The sequence below is a fragment of the Acanthopagrus latus genome, chromosome 22 (assembly GCF_904848185.1).
Source record: "Acanthopagrus latus isolate v.2019 chromosome 22, fAcaLat1.1, whole genome shotgun sequence".
Taxonomy (NCBI): domain Eukaryota; kingdom Metazoa; phylum Chordata; class Actinopteri; order Spariformes; family Sparidae; genus Acanthopagrus; species Acanthopagrus latus.
Genome location: NC_051060.1, coordinates 15,589,483 through 15,602,969, shown reverse-complemented (window position 1 = coordinate 15,602,969; position 13,487 = coordinate 15,589,483). Strand labels below are relative to the sequence as shown.

Below are 13,487 nucleotides of genomic sequence, written 5' to 3'. Positions count from 1 at the left end.
CGATGTCAATCGTGAGACTCTGATTGCTTAAGCGTGACTGAATTGAGTTAAAATAAAAGAGAGAGGGAGCAGTAACTGGGCATATGAGGGAGCATGCCGGCTAATGAGGATCACGATGTCTGCAGACAGGGAAACGAGCATCTGAGATGACTGCTCACACACACATACACACACAGAGGCATCAAAAGCACCAGTTAAGCGACTGTAATTCCCAGCACCACACTGCTTTCCATCATTAACCGAGAAACTGCGGCTAAAGTCTGCTGTCGATGCAGCAGGACCAGACTCTTAATGAAAAGGAGAGGGTAGAAAACACAGATGAGTGTAAAGCAGCAGCAGTTTAGTCCAAACATGGCTGCAAAGTCCACCGTGACTTCCCACAGCCGACTTCCTGCCAACCTCCGCAGAAGTAGGCGGATATGCAGCAAAACTAGAGGGACCATTTGGCTTCGTGGAGGTGCGCCAGCTGGCACGGTCGGGCAAATCTGGGCAGCCGTGCTTGAGGGTGATAGGTAGGACTGCACACATGGAGGGACAGGCACCAACTGGAAAGCCTGGTGCGAGCCCAAAAGAAGTGATCAGTGGGACCAGTGCGTGCCTGAAGAACCGACTCGTCTGGAGGATCTCATAGGAAGATCTACACACGCCATTTTAAATCTCATACACAAAAGCAGGAAATACATGTTCTCACCGGGCAGCATGAACCAGATTCGGCCATCTCTGAGCCACTTCACGGTTAAATTAATTTATGAGGAACAGGAGACCATCAGCACCATCAGTAACACCTCCATTGGCTTCCTTTTCCACAAGGACTGTGAGGGTGTGTGTGTGTGTGTGTGAGCGTGCGAGCGTGCATGCCTGCAGCTCAGGCCTGCATGCTTCCACAGTGTGGAGCACTCCGAAGCCCTGCGGATCATCGTTTTGTTATTTCAAGACAAATACCACAGTTATCACAAATTCCAATGACAGATTCATGACCTGAAATTCTGACAATAAAAAAAAAAAAAAAAAATCACAAATACACCGCCCGCTTTCCACAAGGGTTATGCCAATAATAGAGGTATGCCGACGACATTTGAAAGTAATCCTATGGCAACAAGAGGCCGCTGTTTGGGTATGATTAATTTCTACGTCTCTAGGCAGAAAAGCCTGAGGACAGGAGAGGACAAATAAGCAGCAGAATTCAGCCGAGAGTTTTGTCTTTCTTCTGCGCTGTAGCTTTAACCTGGCTGAACTGACCCACTTTGACGACTGAACTTCACGCAGGCATTAGCACATTAGCTGCACTGCACCTCACCTCATGGCAAAACAAAAAAACACGCCTGCACTTGAGTCTTGACCTTCAGCTGTCAGGTTGCTCAGCTAGAAAAACCATTACAGAGCATTCCTGAGGCCGTTGGATCAGCCTTGACACCAGCCGAGGCGCCTTTCGCATCAAAAGCATGTCAATTTTGAAATCGACAGAGGGACCAGACACTGAAGGACTCTGGCCGAAAGAATCAAAATGATTTAATCTTCCAAGACTCAGTTGTTGAACTGTGACTTTCAGATCACTCTCAGCGATGTTACCACAGATGCTGTTGCAATTCCTAATTATGGTTTACAGCATGTAGAAATGTGTTAAAAGGTTGGCCTCACTACCGCAAATTCCAAAACCGATCCCACTTGATTTATATTTGATGCACTTCATCTGTTCCATCCGTGCGGTTTGAGAGACATGCTAATATCTAGTTTGATGTTTTCCCTCCTTTCGGCTATACACGATCATCCACCAGTTCAAACCGGTCTCTGCAGGCCTATGGGATCCCTCTCGTGGCTTCTGTGTCCGTGTTTTGGCATGTTTCATGTTTTCACGTGCAGCAGCAGCTATAGTGCTGACGAAATACAGCGAGAGAAAATAATGAATCTGGTCTGATGAACAGCCTTTATCTTTGGATCAAATTTGAGTGTTTAAATTCCCTTGCTGAAAGTGAATTTCTGACCCATCTATCTTGATTTATAAGATATGGCACCTTTTTTTAGAAGAAAGAAAAGAAAAGGAGAGCAGAGACCACACATAAGCGACGAAGGGGGACAACGAAAAACAATCGACGCCAAAACCTTTAATGCCAGTAATTGAAGTGCAGGAATTGAATTAAACACTGTCTCAACTGCACACAAGTTAAGTTTGAGTGGGCTGAGTCACTGCGATGTTTCGTAATTTGTTGAATAGGTGCGAGAGACAAAAGCGATTACACGCGCAATTATACAAATTGCATCAGCACCAGCAATTTTCAAAAACATAGGCCTGCTTAAATGTAGAGCTCACTGCATTGAGTGTTGATATGGTTAGTTGTATCTTTATAAATCTTCCGTTTATGCTTTGGTGCAAAAAAAGCTATGTGAAAAACAGCAGCGAATGCTCTAAACAGCACTGATTTTGTGAGCAAAAGGATCGACAGATGTGTCCCCTGAAATAACACATTTTCCTTAAAAGCTGCTGACCTCTTAACTTCGTTGTTAACGCTTCTTATCACTTCCACCGACAAGCCTTAGGCATCACCAAAGTCAGCAGCCACATAAACTCTCCCCGTCCATAGGAGCGCTGGGAAACTGTTCATGTTAGCACTAATCCATAGGTTGCATTCCCAAAGAGGGATGTTTGGTTAACCCCCTTTGTCCCCCCGCTCGTCATAAAACTAACACGAAGACGCAGTGGAACAGCCCAGCAGAGACTAGACAGGAAGTGGGTACATTGATAGCCATCTCTGAGAGAGCCTCTATCATCAGCTCCTAATAGGGGGCAGCTACACTTTTGCCACAACTGAGACCCAATCGCTTTGTAAACCGAAAGGCCCATCAAGAGCCGGCAGACACGTTGCGCAAGTGAGAAGTTCCAGACAAATTTTAAGAAAACTGTGAATGTCGCAAGAACATTTCTCAAGAAATCAGCTAAAAAACCTGAAAAGAAACCAAAAGCTTCTCATAAAAAAATACATGTATATTGGCAATTTTGCTGGACCAGGAGTCAATTTGAAGAACAGAAACCTAAATGACAGGGCTTCTTCTTTCTCTTTGGTGTCACCATGCTGATCACAGCTAAACTGTAGACAATGGAATTCTTTGTGGGGAATCTTACAAGCAAATCTCAAAATGTGCTGACAGCAGTAAACATCTGTAGACTGTCAGACATAATCCCGCAGCACAAAAAAATCCGAAGCATTATGTCCTATGTCTTTTCACCAACGCTCACTCTTAACCTGGATGGAAAACGTCACAGAAGGAGAATCCGACTAAAATTACACCAGGCCTGCAAGGTATTGTGGGACGGTATTATCTTTTCCTTTTGTAAGCGATGGTCCAGTGACCCCAAGGTAGCTGTGGAGCACCTCTCCTTATCATTTAAAGAAATTTGAAAAGCTCTCATAATGGTCCCCACTTGAATATTTCTGGGTCACTACACTCAGTTGGGAACATTCCTAAGCAGAAAAGACAATTCGACTGCAGCCCACGTGTGAAAACCCGCAAAAAAAGGTCAGAGCTGAGGTCGATCTTTGCCGCTTGAGTCACTTGGCTCCTGACAAAAGCTGATTTGAAATGAGTCACCTCCTTGTGCCAGCAAAAGTTACAGTAGCAGAGGTCTTGAGTCAAAAATAGAAAACAACTGACCTATAAATGATGTAGTAGCAAAAATAAAAGACAATAAGTGGAGAGGGAGTGGGTCACGATTGCATCACCCACCATCCTGTACCCTTTAGAAGTGACAGGTCTTTCCCTAAAGGCCAAGTCCATCAGGAGCAGCGCTTACTAAATGTCTCCCCATTAAAGGGGGACTGCCGGACGCTGTGACCTTCTCTTACCGGCTGCTATTGGTCCTGAGGGAGGCGGCTGCGTGACAGTGGCTCACAGTCACCGATCTCTGGACACACTTCACACGTTACAATAGATGTTCGCTGCTCTCGTTCTGACCGGATGTCCATTCCACTGCCCTGCTATCAACTTCAGCTTGGCCCCTCTCGTCACCTTATTTTGTGTAATGATGTTGTGTTCTTGCTCTAGTTTTACAGGTACTACGCCACCATCTTTGGATGTATGAGGCTATCCAGCCAAGTGGAAAATGAAGCTTTAAAGAAAGCTGGCCATCGATGCTCTTATCAACACTGTATTGTTGTAATAGCAGGATTCTTGTCCCAACCCGCTCTTACCCCTTGCTAGCCTAGTATAGTAAAGGCTGCTCTACATGGCACACCTAATTTTAGAAAAGGGCCACACTGAAATGCAAGGCATAGTTCAATCCATACAGCGTGGGTTGATGCTGCCCTCAATAAGGTGTTGTCTGACCCATGTTCCTTCACGTTTTTCCTCCGCTCTTCCGCTATATTTTGGTGCCAAACTCTGCAGAGTGGCGGGACAGCTGCAGGCTCTCACATTCTCCATTCCCCTCATCCTCTTCCCTTCGCCTTCCTCTGTTCACATCCTCATCCTCCTGTGCTCAGGCTTCAGGCTCGGGGCCCAGTCAGCTCTTTTTCTCTCTCCTCACACACGAGTTGGTAAAATCTGGCCTCCCGAGTGCTTCCTCAACCCCCCCGTTTTATCTCCTCAGGATGAAACCCTCCAAAACTGTAAAATGTCTAGAGGTAATCCACATTACCCTGGAACTCACGTGAAGAAGAGACTAAACACGACAGCCACACCGAGGGAACACATAACCTTATGATCCAATGCAAAATGCATCCACATATCCAGAGCAAGGATTTTTTAAAAAATTTTTATGCGTTCCGATCCCCCCCCCCCTCCACAAAGCTGCGAGAACAGGATGTCTGCTTGCAGTCATGAAAAGGAAGAGCACAGTAAATCTGCTATTCATCGTAGCCATACCTGTCAACCCAACTGAAACCACATGGCTGCCTTCAAGCAGAAGAGGCCTCCTTTCCTACTGGAAAACCAGTAATGACGGACAAAAATATACGAGCAGAGGCTAAAATAAGAAACGCTGAGGCAACATGATATCTGAGGAAAATCTGTCGAGGGACATCTGAATTGTTGGACGCCTGACTTTCAGTCAGATCTATGATGTAGCTGCTATGATACGCTAGCGCAAGTCAGAAAAATAGCGACCTTACAGATTTATTTGTTTGCAAATGGCATTTTGTCAGGGCAGAAACCAAAATTTACCATGAATAAGTCATAGAGCAATTATGAGCTTAACATTACACTCAACACTTGTTCTTGTTTTTGTGCACCCACTGGGTGGTGTGCTTCAAAAGCCAGGCTCGGCCCACTGCAGCAGCATTCCTTCTTACATTTGTGTGCAGCTTGGCAACCAAAGGGGTGCCCCACTAGCCTACATCCTCCTGAAAAGGACCCTCAACCCCTCAACGCCCCCCCCCACCTCACGGACCCCCAGAACACCCCTGTATTCACATCCAGCTAAAGGCACACTGCCCTCAGGGAAAGTCTGAAACCTTAGCGCACATTCATGTCCGTTGTGTCGCTAACGCTCCTCGCCAAGTTGTTGGCTCAGGTTGTGGAAATTACATTCTGCAAAACTATGAGAGTATTCTAGAAGGGGGATTTTTAGGGTCATTATTAAAGGATTTGCAAAAGACAAAAAAAAAAAGATAATTTGTCGAAAGCAATTTGAAGACATGCAAACTGAGTAGAAAGGGAGAATTGCTGCGGCTGGCGGCTGTTTTTCGCTCAAACCATGTTGCCATGACAGTTTTATTTCCAGTGTGTGTGAGTATGTGTGTGTGTTTTTAGTGCGTTCTGTTTCTCGAGCCCGTACCATGTCGAGCTCTTGGGACACTCGTCTCCTGCGTAGCTCCTCCATGCGGTCGCTGACGTCGCTGAAGCAGGTGTTGTAGTACTCAGAGTACTCCTGGGCAAGGTCATCTATGTTACCCAGTGAACCATCCTGGAGAGAGGAAGAGAGGGAAAAGGTTTAGCCAGGGGGGACTACAACATCCTGAGACAGGAAAGCTGATTATCTAATTCTGCAGGGGGAAAAAAATGCAGTCATTGCAAAATCTCTTATCACCTCTGATGTATATATAATGTAAATTTATGAATTTAGCCTCTATCACTTTAGAACATCCCACCAGTGCTCCGAGAAACGAAAAAAAAAACCCAAAACCTCAAGTTACGAGCACATCCCACTCCGTCTTCTCCAGTTACTCTAAGCACAGCTTCATAAAACCACTGTCACATACACTTACAATTAGTTGCGTGTAAGAGGTACCTACAGGCATGCATTTGGGTAAACCTGGGGTTGGCACGGGGATTCCAACAGAATCACTGACTCACACAAGTTCCCATTCACCACTCTGACTACACTCTCAATACAAACAGAAAAAAAACAACTAAATACTAAAAATACTCCTCAAACCCCTGTTTATTCATTCTTATCAAGTCCCAGTCAGTGGGTGTCTCTGGCCAGCCATGCAGTCTGATCCTGGGTTTTGTCCTCGTATAGAGTCATATCAAGGATGCCCTTTAGCGCCTCGGACATTCGCCGAACTCCACAACAAACACGGTCTTCCGGTTTGCCGTGGTTTGGATCAGCGCAGTTCCTGTCTTTGTGCAGAGGACATGTGTTTGGGGTTGAGGGAGGAAGCCATGTTTCAAAACAGTAAAGGCCTTACCTAACAGAAAACTCTTTGGATATGATGTAGAAGACTGTTCTCAGAGTTACTTTTGGAAACGGAGTTGTTCTAGGTAAACGAGTCTGTGAACTGTCGGCACAGAGGGGGCCTGTATTGTGAAGATAATGCAGCTGGCAGGAATCAAAAAAAGACACCAGAATGTCAAAGTCAAAATCTCTGCAGGCTCTGAGATCTCGAACAGATTTTAAAGTGATGTTATTTCAACCCTCGGCATCTGGTCAAGCTCATGCACCTTACTTCTGGTGGGGTGTGTGCTAATGCTAATGCTAGTTAAGCAGCCACAGTGAAGATTTAGGCTGAAGTAATGTGTGTTAATAACATTTTTTCAAATAAATTTGGGAACCAAGGGCTTCTGGAGACTTGGATTTTACCATTATTCATTATTCATTTTTATGTTTTTTGGACCACGAAACTTAAAGTTTTTGAGATTTCCTTTTTGCAGGACGTCGAAGCGATCCTGCTTGTTCGCAGTGGCAGAGAATACCGACTCCCCTCTCTCGCCTTGGTGAAGATGTAGGCTGCTCTGGCAATGACGGGCCGGCTGTTGAATATTCATCAGTGTTGATCTAATCTGTGCCAGGCAGACAGCTAGCATTGAGTCACTGTGCAGGGTCCGAACAGTCTCGCTCTCAGTCTCTGTCTTTCTCAACAGGGCTACCTATCTGAGTGCCAGGCCGCAAATGAATGGATCACTGTGAGTGTGAGTCAGTGCGCCACACACATATACACACACAAGGGCACTGGGCCCCTGTGAACGCACATTTGCATGCACACACACGCATGCAGGCGATTTCGCAAACACCAAGACCAAAACAAACTGATGCAGGCCAATCGTACACAACGCGGCTCAGTGAACCGGGTCGTGAAAAAAAAAAGGGGGGGGGGGGGGGGAATTGTGCGTCGAACATCACTGAAAAAAACACATGTTCTGTTTCAGAAGAGTGCAGTTTGTCTGGCTGTGATCGGTCCTCCCACTCTCATTACTTGAGAAATCCTGTTCTGGCCAGACATATGGTTTGAGATGACTGAGATTCCCGGTGGGAGCACTCCCTGAGCAGAAATATGCTTTCCCCTCCATTCCTCACACTGACTGAAAGCACGCTCTCATTGCAGAACTCCAAGATGTTTTAATATCCACACGCACGCACGCACGCACGCGCGCACGCACGCACGCACATAAGATAAGAATGATCCCTGTGCAGGGACAACTCTTGATTGACGGAGGGCCAATTCGGGTGGTGTTAACAGCGTTAGATTAGTTAGGTCATGGCAGCAGAATGAAATAACCACGCTTTGCAATTGTTCTGCCCCCTGCCCCCTCCCCCTGTGCTTTCACAGAAACACTGAATGTAAACCTCAGCTGTGGACAGGTAAATCCTGCTTCCAGCTGCTTCCATGATTGAACAGGTCCACGTGTACACCCAGCATTCGTGTGTGCGTACATAACTGGGATTCCTCCGATTCCCCAGTGGCATGAGCTCATGAGGGTCCAACACAGCTGAGCCGCTGCACACCCCACCTCCACCTTGTAAAGTGACACTGCATATGCCTCGGCTATCAATCCACTGTGAGAGTGCGCATGAAAACAAGCGCAGAGAGTGTGAACATCTTTGTAAGGCATGCTGACTTGTTTGCTCAGGATGTAAGATCGACTGCGCGTGTCAACAGATGAGAGAGTGTTCAGCCCACACTGTAAGATAAAATCCTGTCAACGCGGGAGTGAAGGTGGAAGAGCTCAGAGGGATCCGACAGTGGTCCGCACATCAAGTTTAGAAAATGTGAGCAGAGGGGTGGAGGCTGGACAAGGGGTGATTTGTAGGATACTGAGTAGGGCAGCTGTGGGATGAGACGAGGATAAAACATCTGGAGTCTGGGCAGAATCGTTTTATTGGGAGAGATTCTATGGGAGAGTATTGAATCCCTCTGTATCTTATCTGACTTGGAATGTGTGCACGTTGGCACGACGGGCCTAACTAACAACTCGTAAAAAAACTAATTCTCACTCCGAAAACATCCAGTGAAACCATGTTAGAAGGGAATTAACAATAATAACTTTTTTAAATGGTTTTATAGTTTTCATTGTTTTAAAGTCTCACACCGTTTCAGCTGACGTAACTGGGCCTCCACCCTGCATGAGCGGGGGAAGGCCTACTCCCAGTTTTGACTCAAATAATAGCAACAATAGTCATGCAAGAAAACAACACCCAATCAAGAATGTGTTGGTGAGTATGTGTGTCATTTGCTGTCCGGGCCCAAGGCACTGTCTGCTTGATCGAGGGCTACTCCCAGTGTGCAGCTGTTCCAAGACTTTGCACAAGTTAAAACAGAGAACATTTCCTGGGAACTGCTTCAGAAGTAATAGTTTGTGCAGAAGTTGCATTCGCTGTGAATTAATGGCTGCCCTGTTCTTCCCCAGTCAAAACTCAAAGTATCGGCATTGCACCACACCGAGTAAGTATTTTAGCTATGTATAATATGACTGCTACTGAGCGAAGTGATTTACACAATATTCATTGGAGAACGGAGGGGGTGGAGACGATTAGCATTCATACCGCAATTGAGAAGTTATAAATATAGCTCGTCCCATGAATCAAACAGCTTTAGTGCCGCAATATAAATCTATAAGCTTACCAAAGCGACATGATTGCATTTACAAGAATGCGAACAGCATGACTATCCAGTAGCCGCTCACTTAGCCAATTAGCAATGGCATCCCTGGAAGTCTTACCACCACAGATCTACTGTATGCCTCTTCAGCCATTCAGTGGGTCGGTTTAGAGCAGCCTTTGAAAACCATTTACACAGATCAGGGTCAGCCCTCGCAATAATGTAAACATCGATAATAAACCATAAATTGAAACATATCTATATGTATTTTCAGTTTCAGTGTCTGGTTGTCAAAAAGGCCGGGGGAAAAAACATTTCCTGAGGATTAAACTTCCACTGCAACATCAATACTTTGAGTCGGGCAACAAGCTGTCAGTATTTTAAAATTAACACACTGCCAAGAGCGCGCAGTCCACGGTGGAGGTGACAACTTCTCCGAGACAGAACATCTGAAATGGCACAATGTCGAGCCAGTCTCCTTCGCAAACTTATTAAAAAATTCCACAGCCAGCATGCAAGGCGCTGATAACTCTGGGCTCCTTACGCACTTATAAAACCCTGCCAAGTCGCGGATTCTAATCTCACGATCAATTTACACACGATTCGTGTTTTTCCACATCAGGGTAGATGTTGCAAAGTCTCTCAAAGAGAGTGCTTGTTTAGCCAGAGAGACAGACATTCAAACAGGCTAAAGCCCATTAGCCCTGGGCCTAGGGTGTTTGTTCTGGTCTATCCTTTGAGCTCACATTCCTGACTGTGCCATCATACAGGGGCTCAGTTATGTCGGGGCTTGAATGTAACATGGTATTAACTATTGTTACAGTGCCGGCCTTGTGACTACCCATTCTCTGGGGTAAGGAACAATGACAGCAGTTCACAATAGAGCCATGCATCTGATGTAATGTTAGAAAGTCAGTGGCATGATCACTTTCACCGACTACGCAACCTCGGGGACAGGTCCGGCAGGTTGAATTTGCGACCGTCTTGTATTGTGCTGCAATGTGCTAATTTTTTGTCAAAAAAAGTCAACCAATAGAATCGTTCACATTCACTTAAGTCACTGATACACCATTTTAAAACCTGACCCGCAAGAACTGTTGCCTCACAAATCATCGTAAAAGCAATAGCAAGTAATCCATCCTTCACTCTACCCAGCCCTCCATCCATCTTGTTCCCCTGGCTCTCTCCAACAGCAAATATTTCTCCATCACAGCTTTTTTTTCCCAGACTTGAACAGTAGTGTCAACAGTAGTGCCAACCAATCATTTCAACAGACCAGAGGGAGAAAGATTGATGAAGTCAGATATGAAAAATCTGGAAGAAGATAAGTGAAGATGGGTGGAGTGTGCTGCTCATGTGCCATATTGCATCATCCGTCTACAGTAGCTCTGAACAATGTTGGATGTACTGCAGTGGAGAATTCCACACAATGAGGAGCCGGCAGATGTCTGACTAATAGATCTGGTGAAGGCCAAGGGAGCTGATGAGGGGTGACTGTCGAGGAAGGTGAGGGCAAGGGGCACAGCCCACCCCTTTTAGAGGGCTTCCTGAGGATATCCACGGCCCGAGCAGAACAGTGCCCTGCCATCCCCGCAGAGGAAACCTGCCAGATCTCTGTGTGACCTCAATAACGAGACCAGTCAGGGGAGGGGCGAGCTAGAGAGGAGTGAGCCGAGTTGGACCGGGCAACAATAGACAAAATTAGGCTATGATAGACTGTGGTAGAGCAGTACTGGCAAAGATATAAAGTGGCCTAGCTAACCACGGTTTGGCAGAGAAGGACTTAAGCACATGCTGCCACTCTGTATGAAGTGCTATGTGGGAGGAAGCACACAGGGAGCACCTCGTCTAACCATATGTTTTCTAGACACAATCAATACGCCTGGCTCAAGAGTAGTATCCAATGCTTAGGTTTTTAGACATGAAGCACTGTCTGGTTCACAATCAGGGTGCCAGGGTTTTCTCCAAATGGACAAACTCCCACCCACACTGTTTCAAAGAACCGCAAAAACCTTCAACACAGAGAAGGATTCCCTGCAGGCAAGTAAAAATATTTCCACAAGGCCTTGGCTTAGGATGACCTTTCGAGCAAAGAGGTTTCTTTCAGTGAAGCATAGAGGGAAATAATGGATGACTGTCAGCTGTCTAGGTTTGTGAATTACACAATTGGCATGTCTATAAAAGTCAGCATCGGGTCTCTCGTCCATACTTTATTGAGAAATAAGGTTATTGCAGATAAAATTGAACTCGACAGACTATAGAAACATTTCCCTCAGGGAGGTACAATGGAGAGGAACTGAAGTGGATTAGATTTCATTTTCACAGAGATCTTTTGAGTCTATATAGCTGCACGCACCTCAGAAACATTACACATAATGCTGAAGCAGTCAGGCAAGATTTAATGTGGCTTATTTAACATTCAATAAAAGAGAAATTGGGGGGGGGGGGCTCCAGAAGTGGGCTGAGACTTGAAGCAAATCCCCTTTTCAGACATCTGTAAATCCAACCACTTGGAACAGCTATAGCTCCTGCACCATACCGTCCCAAACTGCATTTGACTCTTAATTAGCTCAAGGGCTATTTACTTCGGCTTCAACCACAAATAAATGACTGGCTTACTTAGGTATTCTTATTAAACACATTCCACAACAGGCTGCTATGTATGGTTAACCTCAACACCATGGGGCTCCCTCAGAAAAAAAACAAAAAACAGAGCAGGCTGAAGTACCCTTTGATTCGCAGTCAAAGCATGATGAAAACTTAATATGAAAGCACAAATGCAGATTAAATTATGTAGATGAACTCTTTGCCATTGGCTGTTCCACTGCCCATATGTCAGGGTTGCAGCTACTGACTTGTTTTCTTGAATGATCAATGTTCCAGTTAGGTTTCATGGTCGATCGTTTGGTCTGAGGAATATCACAAAGTCTTAAAATATCCAAAAACTCTTCATTTTCCATCATAAACGACAAAGAAAAGCAGCAAATCCTTACGTTTATGAAGCTGGAACCCGCAAGAATTTGCCATTTTTGCTTGAAAAATTACAATTATCCAGTTTTCGATTTGTAAGAAAGCTGATTTTTGAATCTCATTCCCAACTCACTAAATACTGATGCTTTGGGACTGTGGGTTGGGTCGGCCGCCATCCCAAAGTGCCTGTTTATGCTTAGCTGGGAATGAGACTCAAAAATCAGCTTTTCTTACAAATAGGACCTTCAAGTCAACTCATCAATCAATCAGCTGATCTATGCGGCTCTACTTATGGCATGTGAGCTGAAACAAGACACAGATAAGTAAGCATGTTGAGCCAGATCTTTATCAGGGCAGATGTCTATCTGTGCAAAGTATGTAGGCCTGTTCTCACGTGTGGGGAGCCAAGACTGAACACATTTGTAACAGTGAGTTAAGTTGGGTCAACAGGCTTGGAGCACGTCCAAACTTTAAAGGGCCTTCCCCCTATAGGCTCCCGGGCAAGACAAAAGCCATTGAAATTGTAAGAGCAAGGGTTAAATATAGCAGATCCATTTTGCTTTGAGGGAGATACGGTGTCCATTGTGCGCCACATTTGTATCTCATACAGTGCTCCTAGACTGCAAGCACATTGTTGAGGATAAAGGGGGCTTTACAAGACTTCTTTTTGAGACCAGTTCACTGAAAAACTTATGTGTCAAAAGCAGTGGAAATACAACTTTTTATATATCTATGTTTCCTGGTAACCATAAACTTCACATAAATGACGCCTGCAACTCATCACCAAAGTCATTCACTTCCAGGGAAAGGCAGAAAACAGAAAGTCACTGCATTACCACGGCTGCCAACCGGTTAGTTCCAGTATGACAAACCGACCTGCTGAACTTCTAGAGAGACTCTGAATATCGGCAGCCAAGAAGGCCGATCAGGTTCCATACTTAAACACTCCTAATCTTCACAGATCTGTTTTGTAGGAAAATAAGACAGTCACAGCTATCCAAGCCTCCCCGAGACATAATCTTGTAAAGCGATACAGTACGTGGAACAGGATTCCGCCGAAAAAGCTGAGGTCAGTGATTCTGAAATAATACCAGTGTGTTGCCGTGTCTGCTGGCGGGACGGCCAATGGTTTTGAAATAACTTGAGAGGGAAAGAGAGAGTGCTACAGGATGTTTATTGGCAATGATAATTTAAATCAATGTCAGGTTAGTTCATGGCCTCCAACAGTGTTGACAGAAAGACGTGAAAAAAAGATGCGTTCCTCTA

General features: G+C 45.3%; 1 protein-coding gene across 11 annotated transcripts in view; it reads right to left on the bottom strand.

Moving 5' to 3' along the window:
• sash1a (SAM and SH3 domain containing 1a) overlaps positions 1–13,487 on the bottom strand; it is a 270,190-nt gene that overhangs the window by 39,479 nt on the left and 217,224 nt on the right. For all 11 annotated transcript variants that reach the window (XM_037085802.1, XM_037085801.1, XM_037085799.1 and 8 more), the window contains one exon: positions 5,768–5,896. In XM_037085802.1, the coding sequence (XP_036941697.1) occupies positions 5,768–5,896 (129 nt within the window). The remainder of the gene's footprint in view (positions 1–5,767; positions 5,897–13,487) is intronic.